Here is a 23,888-nt window from a genome sequence, read left to right on the forward strand (position 1 = left end):
ATCAATAAAAAAAATTCACATTGGGTGAGCCTCTGTCGTGAGTGATGTTAAAAGATGAGGCGCGAAATGTACCAGTACCAGCACACCATATAATACTAACAAGACAGCTATCAGCAGGTGTCCTTGTCATGTTAAGTGGAATTTATGTAGTTGGTTTACTTCATCTTCGACATCATCAGCTCAACATGACATTAGTGAGTCTTTGACTGAGCGATGTGGAATGACACAGCGTGACACGCAATGCTAAGAACACAGAATTATAACAACAAGGCTCATGGTTGTAGCCCCGACCACCCTTTAAGCAAAACAACTAACACCTGAGGTTTCAGCACATGGAAGCTAGTTCTAACTTAGAGGAATTACTAGGGGTGTGGGAAAAAATCGATTTGAATTAAAATCGCGATTCTCACATTGTGCGATTCAGTATCGATTCTCTTTTTTTTTTTTTTTAATTAATCAATCCAACAAAACAATGCACAGCAATACCATAACAATGCAATCCAATTCCAAAACCAAACCCGACCCAGCAACACTCAGAACTGCAATAAACAGAGCAATTGAGAGGAGACACAAACACGACACAGAACAATCCAAAAGTAGTGAAACAAAAATGAATATTATCAACAACAGTATCAATATTAGTAACAATTTCAACATAGCAGTGATTAAAAATCCCTCATTGACATTATCATTAGACATTTATAAAAAATAAAGAATAAAAGAACAATAGTGTCACAGTGGTTTACACTTGCATCACATCTCATAAGCTTGACAACACACTGTGTCCAATATTTTCACAAAGATAATCCATCCATCCATCTTCTTCCGCTTATCCGAGGTTGGGTCGCGGGGGCAGCAGCCTAATCAGGGAAGCCCAGACTTTCCTCTCCCCAGCCACTTCGTCCAACTCTTCCCGGGGGATCCCGAGGCGTTCCCAGGTCAGCCCGGATGGCATCCTGACCAGATGCCCGAACAACCTCGGAGGAAACTCATTTCGGCCGCTTGTACCCGTGATCTTGTCCTTTCGGTCATAACCCAAAGCTCATGACCATAGGTGAGGGTGGGAACGTAGATCGACCGGAAATTGAGAGCTTTGCCTTCCGGCTCAGCTCCTTCTTCACCACAACGGATCGATACAGCGTCTGCATTACTGAATACGCAGCACCAATCCGCCTGTCGATCTCACGATCCACTCTTCCCTCACTCGTGAACAAGACTCCTAGGTACTTGAACTCCTCCACTTGGGGCAGGGTCTCCTCCCCAACCCGGAGATGGCATTCCACCCTTTTCTGGGCGAGAACCATGGACTCAGACTTGGAGGTGCTGATTCTCATCCCAGTCGCTTCACACTCGGCTGCGAACCGATCCAGTGAAAGCTGAAGATCCTGGCCAGATGAAGCCATCAGGACCACATCATCTGCAAAAAGCAGAGACCTAATCCTGCAGCCACCAAACCAGATCCCCTCAACGCCTTGACTGCGCCTAGAAATTCTGTCCATAAAAGTTATGAACAGAATCTGTGACAATGGGCAGCCTTGGCGGAGTCCAACCCTCACTGGAAACGTGTCCGACTTACTGCCGGCAACGCGGACCAAGCTCTGACACTGATCATACAGGGAGCGGACCACCACAATCAGACAGTCCGATACCCCATACTCTCTGAGCACTCCCCACAGGACTTCCCGAGGGACACGATGGAATGCACAAAGATAAAATAAGTCATATTTTTGGTTCATTTAATAGTTAAAACAAATTTACATCATTGCAATCAGTTGATAAAACATTGTCCTTTACAATTAGAAAAGCTTTTTACAAAAATCTACTACTCTGCTTGCATGTCAGCAGACTGGGGTAGATCCTGCTGAAGTCCTATGTATTGAATGAATAGAGAATCGTTTTGAATCGGAAAAATACCGTTTTTGAATCGAGAATCGCGTTGAATCAAAAAAAAAATTGATTCATAATCGCGTCGTGACCCCAAGAATCGATATTGAATCGAATCGTGGGACACCCAAAGATTCGCATCCCTAGGAATTACCCAGGATGTGACGAAACATTTCCACATCGATGCCGTATTTTAGTGGCCGGCGACGGCCAAAGCAATGACACTGGAAGTTTCCTCTGGGCTACTGGTAAGTTCTGTAAACATGTGTACGATGACTATGTGGCTAGGCATTTCAAGTTGAGGACTCAAATTATGTTAAAAAACGTATTTAAAAATATTTGGTCTAATTATGAAAATATATATAATTGCCTCAGGCAGGCGTTATTATATAATACATATTTATTATTAAGAATCCTAGTTCACAAAATTGTGTTAACCCGTCAAAATTGTCACTCAAGCTAGCAATATGGGTGTACAGTAAACCGATAATAGATGGGGGATAAAATAATTTAGGGATTATTTTTTAATTTTGTGCATCTACTACTTTCACTCTGTTTTTGTAGGCGTAAGAATCGTTATTGATATATTTGTTAACAACAACAAAAATAGTGCATCTATAGTGCACTTATTTACAGTGTGTCTGTTCCCTTGCTTTGGATTTCTGTCACCTTTGTAGGGGTTGATGGTACATAATGAGAGATGACGCACACACACACACACACACACACACACACACACACACACACACACACACACACACACACACACACACACACACACACACACACACTTATATTCCATGCGTCACGTTTCGAGCAGAGAAGTGGGTCAGCCACTGAGCGGGATGGGCGGTCCAAAAAAGAATGTTAGGAGGAGACAAGAACCATGTAAATCCAATCGTTCTTACCTTGCATGCATTACTCCAACAGAAAACTGCTGCACAACTCTGAAACCAGGAAGAGGAGAACTGATATTAAAAATACCCTAAGGCATTGATACGATTCCTATTGTCCTTTACTCCATGGGTTTTCACACATGCAGTCAGCTTTTAAATGTCCCCAGTTATGCAAAAATGACTTGAATTACTAAATATCACAGTATTCTATCCTGTTTGCACAATTTTTCTTGTTGGTATGACATCAAAGTTGGGTTTTTTTGGCCAAGAACGCAAGCAAAAGCTATACTTTGCGAACAGACTAGTTTGCCACATGCAATGTTTGGCAATATGATAACGGAAACGGTAAACAAAAAACGGGGGAAATTTTGGGCTAAAATCTTCGTCGAGCACCAAGTTATTACAAAAGTTAAGCGTACAAAAAAGGATAAAGTGCAGAATAGTGCTACTCGGAGATGGGTACCTTTCACATTTGAACCAATAAAAGGTACCAATTCCCTGTACCTGGGAATCGATACTGGTAATCAAAAGTTACATTTTTTGGTACTTGTGTATGTGTTAATAAATGTTATTTTGTTTAATAATAAATAAAAAGCATTTATGTAACATTGAAAGGTGAGCTGATTATGACAAATGTGCTGTCCATATATACTAATTTGCAAGTATTATATAGTAATATTTGCATGCAGTTGCAAATCTAAGACACTAGATGGCTGTAGAGTAGTTTTTATTACCAAATTTGGACGATCACTGATGTTAATTACTAAAATTTCAAGTGTTTTCTCTCAGGCATACTTTCTTTGTTGGCATTGAAAATTCTAACATTGCCCAGTGGTAGAGGCTGAGTCCGCTATTGGTGCTGCTTTAGTTCTCGTTTCCCTGCCAAGTGTTTGAGCCAGGGCAGAGTCTGCAAGAGGACATGACATCACGTGCAACAAAAGGTATCAAAATATGATAATGTTTGATTTTACCTGCATTGATACCCGCGGTAGTTAGGGATATGTACCTGTTACATTTCAACTGACGTGATACCGGTACAAAATTTGGGTACACTTGTGTGATACTGTTAACAAATGTTAATTGTTGACTATTCAAATCTTTTTTTTTGATGTAACATTAAAAATGAGCTGATTATGATAACTGTGCTGTCCAGTTGTTATATCTTGTTCTCCTGTTACATTTCTGAGTCTCATTTGAAAGTATTATACAGCAGACTTTGCATGCTGTTGCAATTCCAAGACTTAAGATGGCAGTAGCGTATAGGCCACGGTGTGTTGCCTAGGCAGGAAATAGTATTTACCATTAAGCTGAATCTAGTCTTTTGTTGCGCCCTACAAAGTGTTTATATGGTAAGTATTGTGCTTATTACATACCAGCTGTTTAAATGTAACGTGCATCTTAGTTTTGTTTTCATTACCAAATTTGGAAGTGTTGAAATCGCCATGTAAAATCGATAATGCTAATTAGTAGGGTTGTTAACGATAAACCGATGTGACCTGATATCTGGTTCGAGAAGTGGCCGGCTCGGCTACTTCTGTTACAGCCCCCTAAATCGATAATATCTACCTGTGAATCTTTAGGTTAATCGAGTGTAAACACATAAACCGGTTATTGCGGTGAGCTAGAAATCAGTTGACAGTTTTTGTCTTTAAAACTACACAAAAGCCAGGGTTGTCCGTTACGTTATTTACGTAACTGGAGACGAGAATACACACATGGACCGGGTGTCGCGCGAGACCAGCACTTAGTAGACAGTTTATCTTTAAATCAACGCGAGAGTCATGGCTGCCCGCCAAATGATTACCCGTGCCGTCTGCCAATATTGTAACATCCTAAGTAACGGAGGCTTAGTCAGATTCCCAGTTTGTCTTTCTTTTTTTCACAACATGCAACGTTTTCGTACAACGGGCTCAATCTCCGTGTGCCACTCTTTTCCGGGACCATTCAAACGACTTTTGACCTCAACAACACACGTCACATCCCATCCTTGTCCCGGAAGTCCCGCCCACCCGTAGGCGTCGGTTGACTCGTGGAAAAGAAAGATATTTGACATGTTTGCCTTTTTACTTTATAAAACATTGTTTGGGGATATATGTTGTTTTAAAAATGTTAAAATACTGGAAGCATGTCACATTTATATAATGTGTTTTTTATATTTGAAGATGAATGTGCCTATGGCTTGTCTCATTCATAAGGTTATTGTTATTCTCACGGCATTCAACAGAACAGTTGTCTTAGAAGATATGTGGCCGCTTATCTGAGTAGTTTTCATAATTTCATGCTCATAGACTTAGCTTGGACAGATCTAGTCTGACCGCTTGCTACCAAGGTCTTAACTATTTATTCTGGAACATGAGGAGCATATGCACAGGAAGGAATGGGTTTGTTAATTTGTGGTGTAAAAAAAATGTGTCCATCAACAAATGTTAACCATAGAAATGAATCATTCACACATCGAATCGAATCTTAATAAATCGCTCATACATTAAATCAAATCGCATCGAATCATTCATATACTAAATCGAATCAGATGGAATCGTTCCGTTTCATAAATAGTTTTTGAATCCCATCGTAACCCTAAATATAGCGATGTGAATGGAATTGTCCACCACAGAGATTTACATACCTACTAATTAGTAGCATGTCTACGACAAATTCAGTGTAAATTAGCATTAGCAGTGTTTGATCCGGTCTAGTCCGCAGCCGGATGTGACATCAAGAGCAACAAAGGTATCGATACCCAGTAGTACTGACGGAATTCTGTCAGTCCCCCTAAAAGTACCGAAATCGGAAAGAATCCTGAATTTTGTATCCGCAGTAGGGCTTATACTGATGTTGATGATGTATTAATTTTTAAAAAGTGTATGAAAAATGTGAGTGTGAATGTTGTCTATCTGTGTTGGCCCTGCGATGAGGCGGCGACTTGTCCAAATGCAGCTGGGATAGGCTCCAGCACCCCCTCCGACCACGAGACACAAGAGAAGCAGTAGAAAATGGATGGGAAAAAAAGAATAATCAATCATAAAATATCTGAATGTACAATTGCACATCTAATCTGATCTTCCAGCTGTGATTTTGTTGGGGGGTGGGGGGAGTAGGCAAAAGTGGGTCATGCAGCACAATAATCACAAGCTTTCCACGAGGGCCGTTCCTCTCGGGCAGGCATTATTTATTCTTTTTTTAGCCCTTCTATCAAAGCTGTTTTTTCCACTAAATCCTGTGCAATTTCATTTTTTTAAGTGGACGGCCAAAACAGGCAGACATTAACTCGGCCTGAATTTTAGTAAATAATAATAAATTACTGAAAAACACTACATTGGCCCCAGTGTGTGAATGTGAGTGTAAATGTTGTCTGTGTTGGCCCTGCGATGAGGTGGCGACTTGTGCAGGGTGTACCCCGCCTACCGCCCGAATGCAGCTGGGATAGGTTCCAGCACCCCCTGCAACCCCGAGAGGGTCAGGCGGTAGAAAATGGATGGATGGATGGTAAATAACGTTTGATTACACCTAAAATGCCTTTATGGACACAGAAAAGGCCGCCCTATATACACTTTCCGAGAGAGGCACTGGACTGTTTATTTTTTAACAACATAATGCGCTGCACATCTGGTAGACATTGTACCGCCACATTCTTTTTAATACAAATCTGTAATTGAAACACAGCAATTACTCCTCTAAAAAGTTGTTACATAAACAATTTAATATCTCAGAGTAGGAAAACAAACACATCTACTGTGAAGACAAGGCACATCTTGAAAGAGAACATGTTTGATTGCACTGGCTAGACAAGATAATATCCTTTTAGTTGAGAACAGAATATATTAAATCAAGTGTGGGAAATGTAAGCAGGTTTACAGTTGGGTCCTTTCAAGGATGAATAAAAATAGATGTACTGAGCAGATTTATAATACAAAACCCAAAGCCAGTGAAGTTGGCACGTTGTGTAAATCGTAAATAAAAACAGAATACAATGATTTGCAAATCCTTTTCAACTTATATTCAATTGAATAGACTGCAAAGACAAGATATTTAATGTTCGAACTGGAAAACTTTATTTTTTGCAAATATTAGCTCATTTGGAATTTGATGCCTGCAACATGTTTCAAAAAAGCTTGCACAAGTTGCAAAAAAGACTGAGAAAGTTGAGGAATGCTCATCAAACACTCATTTGGAACATCCCATAGGTCAGGGGTCGGCAACCTTTACCACTCAAAGAGCCATTTTGGCAAGTTTCACAAATTAAAGAAAGTAATGGGAGCCACAAAAAAAAATTCTAAAATTTAAAATGAAAAACACCGCATACAAAGCTTAAATGCTTTGTGCTATGTTAACCAGGGGTCTCCGACACACGCACCAGCACGCACTTTAATGTGGAAATTTGATGTTATACTTGCCAACCCTCTCATTTATCCCGGGAGACCCCTGAATATCAGAGCGTGATGACACTGCAATTGGCACCCTCTGCGGTCTGTCCTAACAGTGTACCTGCTCGACCACATGTAGAATGCAGCTTCAGTTTGCTCACGTAATTGACAGCAAGGCTACTACCTCAGCAGCCACACATCTTACACTGACGGTACCAATACCCAGAATCCCATGCAGCCCTAACTCTTCCGCTCAACCAACGCACGGAAGGGGGGGGGGGGGGTTGATGTGTGTATAATGTAGACCGGAAGAGTTAGGGCTGCATGGGATTCTGGGTAATGGTTGTGTTGTGTTTATGTTGTGTTACGGTGGGATGTTCTCCAGAAATGTATTTTTCATTCTTTTTTGGTGTGGGTTCACAGTGTGGCGCATATTTGTAACGTAACAATGTTAAAGTTGTTTGATATGGCTACCGTCAGTGTAAGCTGTGTGGCTGATGAATAAGTATGCTTTGCTGTCCCTTGTGTGTGCAAGGAATAACAACGTGCAGCTGGACTGGCACGCTGTATGTAAATGCTATAGAGGACAATTACTGCAGTGCAATTAGGGCACGCCCTTTATTTAGTAATTAGAGTGTAAATAGGATTATTTTTTTCCCTGGGAGTAATCTATGAGAGACACTCAGATCCATAAATCTCCTGGGAAAATTGGGGGGGGTCGGCATGTATGTAGCTGAGCCGCATCAGAGTGGTCAAGGAGCCGCATGCGGCTCCGGAGCCGCGGGTTGCCGACCCCTGCCATAGGTGAACAGGTGAGTGCCATGATTGAGTATAAAAGCAGCTTCCATGAAATGCTCAGTCATTCACAAACAAGGATGGGGCGAGGGTCACCACTTTGTGAACAAATGCATGAGCAAATCGTCAAAGAGTTTAAAAACATTTCTCAATGAGCTGTTGCAAACAATTTAGGGATTTCACCATCTACAGTCCGTAATATCATCAGAAGGTTCAGAAAATCTGGAGAAATCACTGCGCGTAAACGGCAAAGCCGAAAACCAACATTGAATTCCCGTGACCTTCAATGTTTCAGGCGGTACTGCATCAAAAACCGACATCACTGTGTAAAGGATATCACCACATGTGATCAGGAACACTTCAGAAAACCACTGTTAGTAACTACAGTTTGTCGCTACAACTGTAAGTGCAAGTTAAAACTCTACTTTACAAAGCAAAAGCCATTTATCAACAACACCCAGAAACGCCGCCGGCTTCACTGGGCCTGAGCTCATCTAAGATGGACTGATGCAAAGTCGAAAAGTGTTCTGTTGTCTGACTAGTCCACATTTCAAATTGATTTTGGAAATTGTGGACGTGGTATCCAAACGGGCCAAAGAGGAAAAGAACCATCCGGACTGTTATAGGTGCAAAGTTCAAAAGCCAGCATCTATGATGGTATGGGGGTGTATTAGTGCCCAAGGCATGGGTAACTTATACATCTGTGAAGGCACCATTAATGCTGAAAGGTACATACAGGTGTTGGAGCAACATATGTTGCCATCCAAGCAACGTCTTTTTCATGGACGCCCCTGCTTATTTCAGCAAGACAATGCCAAGCCACATTCTGCACGTTTTACAACAGCGTGGCTTTGCAGTAAAAGAGTGCGGGTACTAGACTGGCCTGCCTGTAGTCCAGACCTGTCTCCCATTGAAAATGTGTGGCACATTATGAAGCGTAAAATATGACAACGGAGACCCCGGACTGTTGAACAACTTAAGCTGTACATCAAGCATGTGCGACTAAACTTGAGGGTTTCCATCAAGCATGGAGTGATAGTTTAATAACTTATAAACGCATGCTTACCTCAGCTAAAGCTAAATATTACTCAAATCTCATCCACCTCAACAAAAATGATCATAAATTTCTGTTTAGTACAGTAGCATCGCTAACCCAACAAGGGACTCCTCCCAGTAGCTCCACCCACTCAGCAGATGACTTTATGAATTTCTTTAATAAGAAAATTGAACTCATTAGAAAGGAGATTAAAGACAATGCATCCCAGCTACAACTGGGTTATATTAACACAGATACGACTGTATATACGACGGATGCTGCCCTCCAAAATAGATTCTCTCTCTTTGATGAAATAACATTGAAGGAATTGTTAAAATGTGTAAATGGGACAAAACAAACAACATGTTTACTTGACCCATTTCCTGGGAAACTTATCAAGGAGCTTTTTGTAATATTAGGTCCATCAGTGTTAAATATTATAAACTTATCACTTTCCTCTGGCACTGTTCCCCTAGCATTCAAAAAAGCAGTTATTCATCCTCTACTCAAAAGACCTAACCTCGATCCTGACCTCATGGTAAACTACCGGCCGGTGTCCCACCTTCCGTTTATCTCGAAAATCCTCGAAAAAATTGTTGCACAGCAGCTAAATGAACACTTAGCGTCTAACAATCTCTGTGAACCTTTTCAATCCGGTTTCAGGGCAAATCACTCTACGGAGACAGCCCTCGCAAAAATGACTAATGATCTATTGCTAACGATGGATTCTGATGCGTCATCTATGTTGCTGCTTCTTGATCTTAGTGCCACTTTAGATACTGTTGATCATAATATTTTATTAGAGCGTATCAAAACGCGTATTGGGATGACAGACTTAGCCTTGTCTTGGTTTAACTCTTATCTTACTGACAGGATGCAGTGTGTCTCCCATAACAATGTGACCTCGGACTATGTTAAGGTAACGTGCGGAGTTCCCCAGGGTTCGGTTCTTGGCCCTGCACTCTTTAGTATTTACATGCTGCCGCTAGGTGACATCATACGCAAATACGGTGTTAGCTTTCACTGTTATGCTGATGACACTCAACTCTACATGCCCCTAAAGCTGACCAACACGCCGGATTGTAGTCAGCTGGAGGCGTGTCTTAATGAAATTAAACAATGGATGTCCGCTAACTTTTTGCAACTCAACGCTAAGAAAACAGAAATGCTGATTATCGGTCCTGCTAGACACCAACATCTGTTTAATAATACCACCTTAACATTTTACAACCAAACAATTACACAAGGCGACTCGGTAAAGAATCTGGGTATTATCTTCGACCCAACTCTCTCCTTTGAGTCACACATTAAGAGTGTTACTAAAACGGTCTTCTTTCATCTCCGTAATATCGCTAAAATTCGTTCCATTTTGTCCACAAGCGACGCTGAGATCATTATCCATGCGTTCGTTACATCTCGTCTCGATTACTGTAACGTATTATTTTCGGGCCTCCCTATGTCTAGCATTAAAAGATTACAGTTGGTACAAAATGCGGCTGCTAGACTTTTGACAAAAACAACAAAGTTTGATTATATTACGCCTATACTGGCTCACCTGCACTGGCTTCCTGTGCACTTAAGATGCGACTTTAAGGTTTTACTACTTACGTATAAAATACTACACGGTCTAGCTCCTGCCTATCTTGCCGATTGTATTGTACCATATGTCCCGACAAGAAATCTGTGTTCAAAGAACTCCGGCTTATTAGTGATTCCCAGAGCCCAAAAAAAGTCTGCGGGCTATAGAGCGTTTTCTATTCGGACTCCAATACTATGGAATGCCCTCCCGGTAAAAGTTAGAGATGCTACCTCAGTAGAAGCATTTAAGTCCCATCTTAAAACTCATTTGTATACTCTAGCCTTTAAATAGACTCCCTTTTTAGACCAGTTGATCTGCCATTTCTTTTCTTTTCTTTTCTCCTCTGCTCCCCTCTCCCTTATGGAGGGGGAGTTGCACAGGTCCGGTGGCCACGGATGAAGTGCTGGTTGTCCAGAGTCGGGACCCGGGGTGGACCGCTAGCCTGTGCATCGGTTGGGGACATCTCTACGCTGCTGACCCGTCTCCGCTCGGGATGGTTCCTGCTGGCCCCACTATGGACTGGACTTTCGCTGATGTGTTGGATCCGCTGTGGACTGGACTTTCACAATATTATGTCAGACCCACTCGACATCCATTGCTTTCGGTCTCCCCTAGAGGGTGGGGGTTACCCACATATGCGGTCCTCTCCAAGGTTTCTCATAGTCATTCACATTGACGTCCCACTGGGGTGAGTTTTCCTTGCCCGTATGTGGGCTCTGTACCGAGGATGTCGTTGTGGCTTGTACAGCCCTTTGAGACACTTGTGATTTAGGGCTATATAAATAAACATTGATTGATTGATTGATTGATCAAGCAAGAATGGGAAAGAATTCCACCTGAAAAGCTTAAAAAATTGCTCTCCTTAGTTCTCAAACATTTACTGAGTGTTGTTAAAAGGAAAGGCGATATAACACAGTGGTAAAAATGCCCCGAGCCAATTTTTTTGCAATGTGTTGCTGCCATTCAATTCTAAGGTATTAATTATTTGCAAAAAAAATTACGTTTCTCAGTTCAAACGTTAAGTATCTTGTCTTTGCAGTCTATTCAATTGACTAAAAGTTGAGAATTATTTGCAAATTATTGTATTCTGTTTTTATTTACGATTTACACAACGCGCCAACTTCACTGGTTTTGGACCTTTAATGTTTACATGACTCAGGGTATACTGTAGGTCAGTGGTTCGCAAACCTTTTTCAACAAGTGCGACCTCAGGAAACACTTGGCTCTCCAAATACCACCATAATGACCAACATTAAAATACAGTAGCGTAGTGGGCCTAAATATTCATTAAAACAAGGCAGAGGTTTTATTTAACAAGTATATTTAATATTTGTGTCCACAGTTTGAACAGTAAGACTGTGTTTGAATATTTATTTAAGTGATAGATGGAGCTCACGTAATAGTGGACGACTGTACCCGCTAACACAGTCAGCCGTGCCCGCCCTGGGCTGGAAGATGTATATATTATTTGCGTTTTGTTTTGTTTTGTTTTTTTTAACATCGGAGCAGATAAAATGAGACAATAAGTAATCAAAACAAAGGCACGTTGACCAAGTCGATAACAAAAGTTACTGACCTGTTAGTTAACGTATAAAAACAAGTTGAAAATATTAAAAGAAACAAACTCTAATCATATTTAATTTCAACTTGTAGATGGATGGGACAAGTTTAGAATATATCTAATCACATCTCTTTAAAGGCGCGCATTGAAAGAGGGGTGGGGTTAGTTATGAAAGAGAGCCAATCAGATGCTTTTCCTTGCAAGATGAGGAAGTCACTGCCAAAAACAAAATGTATTAATTTTACATGTTCCACAGCGTAATATCTGTAGAAAGTGAAGAGGACAAATTAAATTTTCACTGCTATGATGCCATCAACTGTAAATTACATCTATTATTTGCTGCTTCCAGTGTCGTGCCAACAACTGATTTCCTGCCGAAAAAGTATTTGCTGCTGCCGTGCCACGTGAGTGTGTACCACTTTAGGGCTTCGTTTGTCCACAACTGATTAATACATGTTAAGACAAACACTTGTATTTGTGGTTATTGTAACGATGTGTGTTTGAAATTATTCAAGCCTTTATCATGTCCAAAAAATGAAAGAGTTGACCATTTCTATGGTATTATTGAGATTTTAAAGAACTGTTGCTGATCCGATGTTGATGTGCCAAAACCTCTTTCTTGTTAAGAAGCTAAATACGATATTAACTGCTCTTTGTTCATGCACATAGTACATATTAATAAAGTGTTTGGATGTATTCATTCAAGAGTTACATACAGTATATGGTAATGAAGTACATACTGTACTTTTTAAGTGTTAAAAAAGTTAAAGTTAAAGTGCCAATGATTGTCACACAAACACTAGGTGCTGAAGTACCCTTTAAAAAGCTGAAATCAACCCCAAAGAAAAACTTAGTGATTTAAAATATTTTCATATTGACATGTCATCTGTGCATCTCTTAAGGTTATTCTAGTGATGTATGCACAGATGAGGTGGGTCAATATCAAAAGATTACTTTGAATCCCTTTTTAGCAACCGATAATACATTGATTTAATGAATACATCCACACAAATAATTCATATGTATTATGTGCATGAACAAATAACAGTAAATATGATATGTAGCTTTTAAACAAGAAAGAGGTTTTAGCACATCAACATCGGATCAACAACAGTCTCATTAATACCATAGAATTGGCAAACTTGTTATTTTTTCGGACACAATAAAGGCCTAAATAATTGCAAAGACACATCATTACAATAACCCCTCATATAAGTGTAGTAATCAGTTGTGGACAGACAAAGCCCCAGCTGTGCAGCTTTAACAAGTGTGCGCACTCCCGTGGCAGGAATCAACTTTTGGCAGGGGACCCTCTGTAAAAATGTAATGCAGCCCCTTAAATGTTTTTTCTGCAACTGGGTCTGGTACACTACCAGTTTGAGAATCACTGCTGTTGGTCATTCGCCACATGGGGGGGGGGGGGGCTTAGGGACCAAAAGCCAAAGGATTGAAATGACAGCTAATAGTAGTTTTTGCTTTTTATTCCCGAGAGGGACAAGCGGTAGTAAATGGATGGATGAATAATTTGCTCCATTTACTTATTTTGGTCAAACATTTGTGTAGGCAGTGGTGTGCCGTCACGGCCAATAAGGTCTTCTCTCCTGGCCTAACATAACCAGAAATCATAATCATAATTAAAGATAACATTATTTTTTTATTTACTTTCCCTAAATATCTAAAAGTACTGTTGTTTTTAGGTTATAGTTTTTACCCAATCAGAATTCAGCTAGCTTATGTTGTCATGCTGTACCAAATCTGCCAGAGGCCTTCAAATTCAGCAATGCGGGCGTCTGTGCGCTGTAAGCGAACGGGGACATACAGTGATAGGCAGTTGCGATAGCCAATCAGATCACAGGTTGTTGTCAGTAAGGCCTTCTAGCTGGCCTAAGGCAGATACAGTATATAGTGATGTTATGAGCCAGGTAACATAAGACCTCCATTACCCAGAATGCCACAGTAGTGAAGAGCATGCACAGTAGCAGTGTTTAGGTTGTTGAATGTAGACATACTGGCAACTTGATGTTATTGATGAGCACACTGTGGAGTAAACTTTAAGTACTCAGCCAACACGCCTCATCTGCATTTTTTATGATTAGACAACACATATTTTGCAAGGCCATTTTCAAGAAGGATATTTAAAGAGAAACTACATCTTGTGAGACGATGTCGGCCAACCCCGGAAGCTAGCTCAGCTGTCCCGGCCATGAAATGTGAGTTCAGATATTTTAATTCTTTATATTTTTTCACGTTTAAAAGGTTTTTTTGCAATTTTAACAAGATATGTTTTAATTGCTGATGCAATTAAGTATTAAATGCGCAAGTTTTGTACAATGCCCATTAGGGCGTTAATGTGTTCCTGTATAGTATTTCTCCAGCAATGGTCATGTGGTGACATAAATGATGGTATTTTGAGAGGTAATCATTGAAGTCGGACATCACTGAAGGCCTAGGTGGGAAACGCACGGCCCGCCACTGCGTGTAGGTAATGAATACTTGTATTATTGTATTGATATTGTTACATTAATGTGTATTGTTGTATTTAATATTTTTCCTGTGTTTTATTTAGATTATAATCTTGGACAACAAATTAATATCTTTCAATGATCCTGGAAAATTGGTCGAGTAGAAAGCATCAGTATCGGACTTCATTGTCCATAAATCCTCGTGCTTATTGCGCATGCGTAAAAAGATAACGCAAACAAATTTAACTTACCTGCGGTTTTAGCTTCATTTTTAAAATCCCAAAGGTCGAATCCAACGTAACACTCTAATGTGAAAAAAAAACCCACATTTAAAACAAAAAAAAAACAAATCCACTTCCGGCTGTCACACGTGACCAAAGTAGACACGAAAAGGCACGTCAAATGCGGAAGTAGACTGACACATGTTAAAAATAAAGAGCCTTCGACTAGTTTTAAGTATATTAGAAGACTGAACATGCGAACAAATAAGCATCAGTGTCCCAAGAAAGACAAGAAATAGACAAAAAGGCGACGTCAGGGACAAAAGTGAGCTATTCAGAGACATTAACTTCCATTAAAGCCAATGCTTACCTAGCTGGTTGACTCTTGGTTGATTTAAAAAAAAAACACACATTCAAACACATCCTTTCACCAATCTTAAAACAATGTATCATGCCTTGAGATGCGTACTTTATGTACTTGCATTGTAAACTTCCATTGATACTAGTGCACTCATGAATCCCATGTGTCACATGTACCTCTCACGTCCCCTATTGTGCAATTTGAGTAACTACAACAAGGGAAGTGCGCATGCGCAAACACATGGCGCAGGCGTATCCTTTTTGTTCCATCCATTCATCCATTTTCTACCGCTTGTCCTTATCAAAATGTTAGAAAATGTATACTGTATTCATCATAGCTTGAATGCATTTTTTAAGTCATATATGAAAACATAACAGACGTACATCTGTAAAGATCCTCTGTATGACGGGACTTCTTTGATGTTTTAAGCACATATTGCAAAAACACTGAATATCCTCTACATCAGTACTTCAACTATTTTCTGTTATGCACGCATAGGAAGGGGAAAACCTTTTGCCACCCCCGCCCTCCACCCCCTATATCCGCTGTGACTATAAAAAGTATAATTTGTCAATACAAATTGTTATAAGTACACCTCTGCATAGCATCGTGTCCTTATTAACATTAAAGAAAACAAAAAAAAAACTATGTATTAATTTACAGCAATAAATCATTTTAATAACATTATTTGTTAGTCTGTAACAGAAAATATTTAAAGTGGATTAAATTTAAACTATAAACATTTTTTGACCGACTTGAACCATTTGATACAGAAAAATAAAATTAAATGAACTCAATAATAAATTCAAATTGATCCGCAACATTAACTCTGGAGCACAATATACACTATATTGCCAAAAGTATTTGGCCACCTGCCTTGACTCACATATGAACTTGAAGTGCCATCCCTTTCCTAACCCACAGGGTTCAATATGATGTCGATCCACCTTTTGCAGCTATTACAGCTTCAACTCTTCTGGGAAGGCTGTCCACAAGGTTGCAGAGTGTGTTTGTAGGAATTTTCAACCATTCTTCCAAAAGCGCATTGGTGAGGTCACACACTGATGTTGGTCGAGAAGGCCTGGCTCTCAGTCTCCCTTCTAATTGATCCCAAAGGTGTTCTATCGGTTTCAGGTCAGGACTCTGTGCAGGACAGTCAAGTTGGCGACCTATTTGCACTTAGCGCTTCAGCATCCGCAAACCCCCCTCTGTCAGTTTACGGTTTCTACCACTTTGTGGCTGAGTTGCTATTGTTCCCAAACTCTTTTTACCTCCCAAACTTACCTACTCAGTGGCCTAGTGGTTAGAGTGTCCGCCCTGAGATCAGTAGGTTGTGAGTTCAAACCCCAGCCGAGTCATACCAAAGACTGGCACTCGGCATCAAGGGTTGGAAGTTGGGCTTAAATCACCAAAAATGATTTCCTGCTGACCATTGCTCCCCTCACCTCCCAGGGGGTGAACAAGGGGATGGGTCGAATGCAGAGGACAAATTTCACCACACCTAGTGTGTGTGTGACAATCATTGGTACTTTAACTTAACTTATAATAAAGCCGACAGTTGACTTTGGAATATTTAGGAGCGAGGAAATTCCACGACTGTATTTGTTGCACAGGTGGCATCCTATGACAGTTCCATGATGGAAATCGCAGAGAGTGGCCCATTCTTTCACAAATGTTTGTAGAAAGTCTCCATGCCTAAGTGTTTGATTTTATACACCTGATACAAGTGATTAGGACACCTGATTCTGATCATTTGGATGGGTGGCCAAATACTTTTGGCAATATAGTGTATAAAACACTTAAACCTACCAAAATAAAATGAATACAACAATGTGTGCTGATTTTATTTTTTAATCAAAGTACTGCAGGATTAGTGGCTACATACAATGAGCATGTTTTGCTTTTCGAAGCCGGGTTTGAAGCATGGTACTGATAAAGCATGTTCCCCGGGGTCATGCAACACCCACGCCGCACCCCCTCCTCGCCCCCAATATTTGAGAAAAACTGCTCTAAATAGGCTCCAGCAACCCAGAGAGGGACAAGCGGTAGAAAATGGATGGATGGATGCTCTATATACAGGAGCACTCCGCTGTTTACGGTTAGAATATCTCTAAAGATAAAGTTCACATGAATGTTCAACTGGATTGTCGGAGCAGGTTATTCCAGATTACTTTTTGGGCTGGCCAGGAAGTTGACAATAAAACAAGAGGAGATATTTCTCAACACAGTCAGGCTCTCTGTAGATTTTGGTGGACAACTTGACAAGACACGTCTGAAGGCTCTGGAAAAAAATTACCTTGTGTCGCACACAGGTGGGATGGGCGGCACATACCGTCGATACATAGCAGTAATTACAGAAGTGAGACTGCATCTCTCAGCAGTTAAGTAAGTCTCCTGTTGTGAAATTATAGTTCTCCAAACGAACAAGAAGGAAACAGCGGATGTGACTTTCTTCATTGGAGACTGTGCTTAAGTGACATGAAGAGAGGGAAAGTCGTCCACAAAATGGTTACAGACAAGAGGTATGTCTTTTTGTTTATTGCTATTTTTTTATTTATTTTTTTGCTAACAAGTTGAATAGTGTGTTATCAGGAAATAATATTTGGTTTTGTTGGGATGAAAATGATCAATTCACTCAAAATGTGTAAAGTGGTATGGACGCTTCCTGTAATATGTGCCCGTACTGTCACGTGATGCATGAAACCAAAATGGCGCTGAAGATGTCCGACAATGCGGCCAGTGTAAGTTTGTTTCAGTTGTTTAGAAGCGGAAAGGGTTACATTTTTGGTGCTTACAATCAAATATTTCTTGAGTAAACCACCGCCGCCGTCGTTGAGCCTTGTTATTCACATTCCTGAGTTGTTCAGCATTTTGGTTTTTGTCATTCGCAGCTCTCTATCGATTGTGTGGATGAACCGAAGGGAAAACCTGCGGTCGTTATTTTTGCCGATAAAACATTCCCGATGGTAAGCTTTTTTTTTTTTGCCGACAAAGCGCTCGGAATCGACGCAATGGCGTGGGGAAGTTGATGGACTTTTTATTTCTTTCCATGTGCCAGCAGGTTGCAGAACCACACAAGCCGCCGCAGCTTTCCACTGAGTGTGTGGACGACCCGTTGGGACAACTTGCAGTCATTGCAATTGAAGATAAAACATTCCCAATGGGGGGCTTTTGCTAACAGAGCGCTTAGAATTGGAATGAACGTCATTCCATGGAAATTGAAGGACCCTCTTTTTAATTGACTTTCTCCAGCGAGGATCAATAATAATTTATATTATTTAATCGTAGGGTGTACCCTACCTTCCGTCCGAGTGCAGCTGGGATATGCTCCAGCGCCCCGCGACTCCTAGAAGGACAAGCGGTAGAAAATGGATGGATGGATGTTGTAAAACCTGCACAAAGACTTCAAAATGAAGTTTTGTGTAGAATGTTGTAGAGTCATTGCTTTCGGTTATTACGAATTCAACTGTGAAGGACTGACAGCAACACATTCAGCTATGCAGCGCCCCTGAGCTGCAAAACATGGACATATAAGATTTTAAAATATATATTTTTAAAAGGTAAGCTATTTGAACAAAGGCCTTTACAGTATTTGCAAAAATGCATTTTTTACAGCATCTTGTTTGATTTCCAAGATGGCGCCGCTGTAGTAGCTGCTGTTGACAGGAGCTCTGTGCTCTTGTGTCATCATTTTGTGTTTCCCTCTTGTTTTCATGTGTTATTATATATTTGTATATATTTTTTTGCCTTTTGGTTCGGGACCCTTTGGGACTGTGTGACAAGGGGTGGCACTTTCGTGACTTCTGCTGTGCTTTTTTTGTGGACTTCTGGACTTGCCTCCCGGTAGCCTTTTGCCCATAGACACCAGCTGCTGGGTCTCTGCCACACCATAGTCCGTTTGGAGAGACTGGAGGAGATGCAGATTAAGAGACAGGGCTGCGGAGCTAGCACTGAGCGCCGGGACGGACAGGCTTCACAGTGTCTTGGCTGAATGAGCAGGTTTTGGACACCTCAGTCTCTTTAGACGCGTCCTCGCTCATCTATGCGGACTGGACACTGGCCGAGAGTTAATGGGCCGCCGAGAATGGAGTCTGCTCTCTTGGTTGCTTTGTTGGGTCTGCTCCTGTCTCTGGCCATGTTCCCTCCACCCCAGCAGACGATGGCGTGGAACACCGCAGAGGCCACCACAGTGTATATGTTTCTTTTACTTTTTATTCATAGCTGTATGTAGAAGTGGCTGGTTGAATCAGCTCTGCTTTTTTAATGTCTTTAATGTCCTTTGTGTTCTTTGATGTTTCCCACTTACACACATGTAAGAGGGATGTGTGCTATGGCTATGAGTTGTTTTTTCCCTTGGCCTCAGTCTGGACCCCCTCTCCAGGGGCCCAGGCTTAGACTGATTTTTTTTCCCTCACCCCCCAAATCCCCCCATTGTTTACCTGTATCTCACCTTTTTTGTAAGGGGTACCGGAAGTTGGCAGACCCGTCAGCGATCCTGTTCTGTCTCCCTGTAATGTTTGTCTGATCTTGAATGGGATTGTGCTGAAAATTTAATATCCCCTCAGGGGTTGATAAAGTATTTCTGATGCTGATTCTGATTCAGAAGAGAGGAATGAATGCACTTTTAAAGTGTGTATTCATATAAAAAAGGTAAGCGGTTTAATTGAAGGAAGGTTATTATTTGCACTAATGCAATTTAAAAATGTGTATTATATCAAAAAGGTAAGGTGCTTGAAGAAAGGAATAGACTTTTAAATTTTGTAGTCATATTAAATAAGTAAGCTTTTTATTTGAAGGAAGGCCTTTATTTGCACAAATGCACTTTTAAAGTGCGTATCAATACAAAAAAGGTAAGGTTTTTGTTTGAATGGTCGGTCAATAGTCGAGGGTGTACCCCGCCACCTGCCCGAAGTCAGCTGTGATAGGCTAAGCCGCGGCCCTAATTATGTCAGAATGGATTGACGGAGGATGCCGCTAAACATGCTTTATCAGTATCATGCACTATTACTGCATGCTTCAAACCTGTGCATTTCAAAATGTGCTTATTGTAGCCAATAATCCTGACTTCATTTTTTTAATTATTAAAAAAAAAAGAGCAAATTGTGTTGTTCATTTTTGTTTTGTAAGTTAAAGTGTTTTACTGTATACATTATGCTACTGAGCTAATGTTGCTGATCAATTTAAATGTATTATCTATTTAGGTTTATTTAAATTTTATTTTGCAGTATCAAATTAATCAAGTCGATTAAAAAATGTTAATAGTTTAAGTAAGGTTTTTTCACATTTCAGGCAAATTGATTCCTTTTTTAACAATTTATGTTAGACTAAAAAACAATGTTAACGTTATTCTTTGTTGACAGTTGATCTGTATTTCATTCTTTTTTTGTATTTTTAATAGGTATACATTGTTATGCAGAGGTGTACTTACATTTTATTTAGACAAATTATACCATTTATAAATTATAGTCACGATGAAGAGTAGGGAGGGAAGGTGCAAAATGTTTTCTAGTGGGAGTGTACCAGAAAATACTTGAGAAGCACTGATTTAAAGAATTGTCTTTTTTTGCACAAATGCAATTTTAAGATGTGTAGTAATGTAAAAAGGTAAGCTGTTCATTTTTAAGGAATGCCTTTATTTCCACTGAAGCATTTTTAAAATGTTTACTGGTGTAAAAAAGGTAAGCTGTTTATTTGAAGGAAGGTCTTTATTTACACCTGTACGCTTTTAAACTGTGTATTGTAAAAAAATATGAGCTGTTTATTTGAAGGAAGGCCTTTATTTGTTTTAAAGCACTTTTTAAGGGTGTATTTATAATATATAAAAGTTAAAGGTGCTGTTTGCGACTTCTGCACAGTAGCATTTTTCAAAGCAAAAAATATAACAAGAACCCCACCGGCTAGCTTATGTTACCATTAGTGGTTTAACAAAACACATTTGTGTGATAATTTTCTATATTTTTGACAATTACAGAGTTTATGTAATAAAAATCTTTACTGGCCCGAATAAAATGATTGGTGTGTAAGGCGGTCACTCAACCGGACTCCACAACACGTAAGCGCAGGGAGCGCGTGCGAGTAGCAACAAGTAATTTGCAGTCATGTAGTTGTTATAATAGAATATACATTCAATGATAGCTAACGCTAGCTATCCAAATTGCTATTTTTAGTTAGCAACACCTAAGGCTAATGCATGTGCATGTGTTAGGTACTTATGTAGAAGAAGCCATAAGAAGGCGGCATATACTGTGTAAAATACATTGGCAAGTTAGCGCCCTCTAGAAATCTGTGTAAATGTTGCAAACAGCGCCTTTAAAGGCCTACTGAAATGATTTTTTAAAATTTAAACGGGGATAGCAGATCCATTCTATGTGTCATACTTGATCATTTCACGATATTGCCATATTTTTGCTGAAAGGATTTAGTAGAGCACAATGACGATAAAAATCGCAACTTTTGGTATCTGATAAAAAAAAGCCTTGCCCCTACCGGAAGTAGCGTGACGTAGTCAATTGAACAGCTCCTCACATTTTCCTATTGTTTACAATGCAGCTAGAGCGATTCGGACCGAGAAAGCGACGATTACCCCATTAATTTGAGCGAGGATGAAAGAACCGTGGATGAGGAACGTTAGAGTGAAGGACTAGAATGCAGTGCAAGACATCTTTTTTCGCTCTGACCGTAACTTAGGTACAAGCTGGCTCATTGGATTCCACACTCTCTCCTTTTTCTATTGTGGATCACGGATTTGTAGTTCAAACCACCTCGGATACTATATCCTCTTGAAAATGAGAGTCGAGAACGCGAAATGGACATTCACAGTGACTTTTATCTCCACGACAATACATCGGTGAAACACTTTAGCTACGGAGCTAACGTGATAGCATCGTGCTTAACTGCATATAAAAACAAAGTAAATAAATCCCTGACGGTAAGGATAGACAGAAGATCAACAATACTATTAAACCAGGGACATGTAAAAACACGGTTAATGCTTTCCAGCCTGGCGAAGCTTAACAATGCTGTTGCTAACGACGCCATTGAAGCTAACTTAGCAACAGTACCTCACAGAGCTATGCTAAAAACATTAGCTATCCACCTACGCCAGCCAGCCCTCATCTGCTCATCAACACCCGGGCTCACCTGCGTTCCAGCGATAGACGGTGCGACGAAGGACTTCACCCGATCACAGATGCGGTCGGCGAGACGGAGGAAGTTAAGGTGAGTTCGGCGGCTAACGCGTCTGCTCTCCATCTCTGTCTTCCTGGTTGTGTTGCTGTAGTGCGCCGCTAATACACCGATCCCACCTACAACTTTCTTCTTTGCAGTCTCCATTGTGCATTTAACAAATTGCAAAATATTCACCAACACAGACGTCCAAAATACTGTGGAATTATGAGATGAAAACAGAGCTATTTTGTATTGGATTCAATGGGGTACCGATACTTCTGTTTCACTGGCTACGTCACGCGCATACGTCATCATCCAAAGGCGTTTTCAAGTTTAGCGGGAAATTTAAAATTGCACTTTATAAGTTAACCCGGCCGTATTGGCATGTGTTGCAATGTTAAGATTTCATCATTGATATATAAACTATCAGACTGCGTGGTCGGTAGTAGTGGGTTTCAGTAGGCCTTTAAATGCATTGACAAAGAAGTGAATGTGTCCTTAATCCACTCGGCATCCTTTGCACCGGGCACCCAGGGGGGATCCCCACATCTGCGGTCCCTTCCAGGGTTTCTCCTTGTTCCCCGTGGGTTGAGTTTTTCTTGCCCTGATGTGGGATCTGAGCAGAGGATGTCGTTTTGGCCCTTTGAAACATTTGTGATTAAGGGCTATATAAGTAAACTTTGACTGATTGATTGATATTTGCAGGTAATGATTTTGACCTTATGTATCTTTGTTCAAGAAAAGTATTTACAATTTTTGCTCTATGCCAAGAGGCATTTTCATCCTTTACATTTATGGAATAAGGACAGGGTCCAAAATGTGAATTTGTGCAACTTGCATATATTGAAGATGTGATGCCAGTCATCTCCCCAGTGTCATTAGCTGCTATCCAGCCCCATATCATCAATGACTGTGGAAATGTGCCTGTGTGTTTTTTAAGGCAATCATCTTCTTAAATCTCATTGGAATGGCACCAAACTAAAGTTCCAGCATCATCACTTTGCCCAATGCAGATTTGCGATTCTTAACTGAATATGACTTTCATCCGGTCATCCATAGTTCACGATTGCTTTTCCTTAGCCCATTGTAACGTTGTTTCTTTCTGTTTAGATGTTAATGACAGCTACTGTTGAGCTTTTCTGTATTTTAATCCCATTTCCTTTAGGGGGTTTCTTACAGTTTGGTCACAGGCGGTAACTCTTAGACTTACTGAGGCTTCCTTTATTGTCATTCAAGTTTGAACTTTGCAGTACAGATAAGAACGAAATTCCGTTGCATTAGCACGTTGTAGTGCAGGATAAAAGAGCAGCATCAACTATTTACATAAGAATGTTTTATTTACAAAATAAGGTGCAAAATGTTGCATTTACAAATGTGTGAAATTACTTTACAGATAAATATATTGGACTTTTATTGATGTGTTATATTGTCTTTATAGTCCAGCGAGGCAATCCGTTTTTGGAAGTTGGAGGGGTAATTGAGGGGATTATTTTGATGCGTTGAGTTGATGAGTTGTCTCTACCGATTTTCTGAGCCCTGGTCAGACAGCGGCTTTTTGCACA

General features: G+C 40.4%; 1 protein-coding gene and 1 long non-coding RNA gene across 5 annotated transcripts in view; one reads left to right on the forward strand and one right to left on the reverse strand.

The window, feature by feature from the left end:
- Window positions 1–15,357, reverse strand: part of LOC133648523 (cAMP-specific 3',5'-cyclic phosphodiesterase 7B-like) — a 70,580-nt gene extending 55,223 nt beyond the window's left edge. Inside the window, exons 1-2 of one of the 3 annotated variants that reach the window (XM_062044698.1) lie at window positions 15,169–15,325; window positions 2,793–2,831 (exon numbers count right to left, since the gene is read on the reverse strand). Coding sequence is in view for 1 of the 3 variants with exons in the window: in XM_062044700.1 (XP_061900684.1) it covers window positions 15,169–15,211 (43 nt within the window). In the remaining 2 variants the exon portion in view is untranslated. Of the gene's footprint in view, window positions 1–2,792; window positions 2,832–15,168 lie in introns of all 3 variants that reach the window. The other 2 variants (XM_062044700.1, XM_062044699.1) reach the window with 2 other exon arrangements.
- Window positions 15,358–17,404: 2,047 nt separating this feature from the next.
- Window positions 17,405–20,005, forward strand: LOC133647819 (uncharacterized). Of its 2 annotated transcripts, none has more exons than XR_009825785.1 (3): window positions 17,405–17,681; window positions 18,051–18,125; window positions 18,218–20,005. It is a non-coding gene; the product is annotated as an uncharacterized LOC133647819 (long non-coding RNA). The 2 variants fall into 2 exon arrangements; XR_009825784.1 differs by having other exon boundaries at window positions 18,221–20,005.
- Window positions 20,006–23,888: the final 3,883 nt, after the last annotated feature.

This window comes from Entelurus aequoreus, linkage group LG04, assembly GCF_033978785.1.
Source record: "Entelurus aequoreus isolate RoL-2023_Sb linkage group LG04, RoL_Eaeq_v1.1, whole genome shotgun sequence".
Lineage (NCBI taxonomy): Eukaryota > Metazoa > Chordata > Actinopteri > Syngnathiformes > Syngnathidae > Entelurus > Entelurus aequoreus.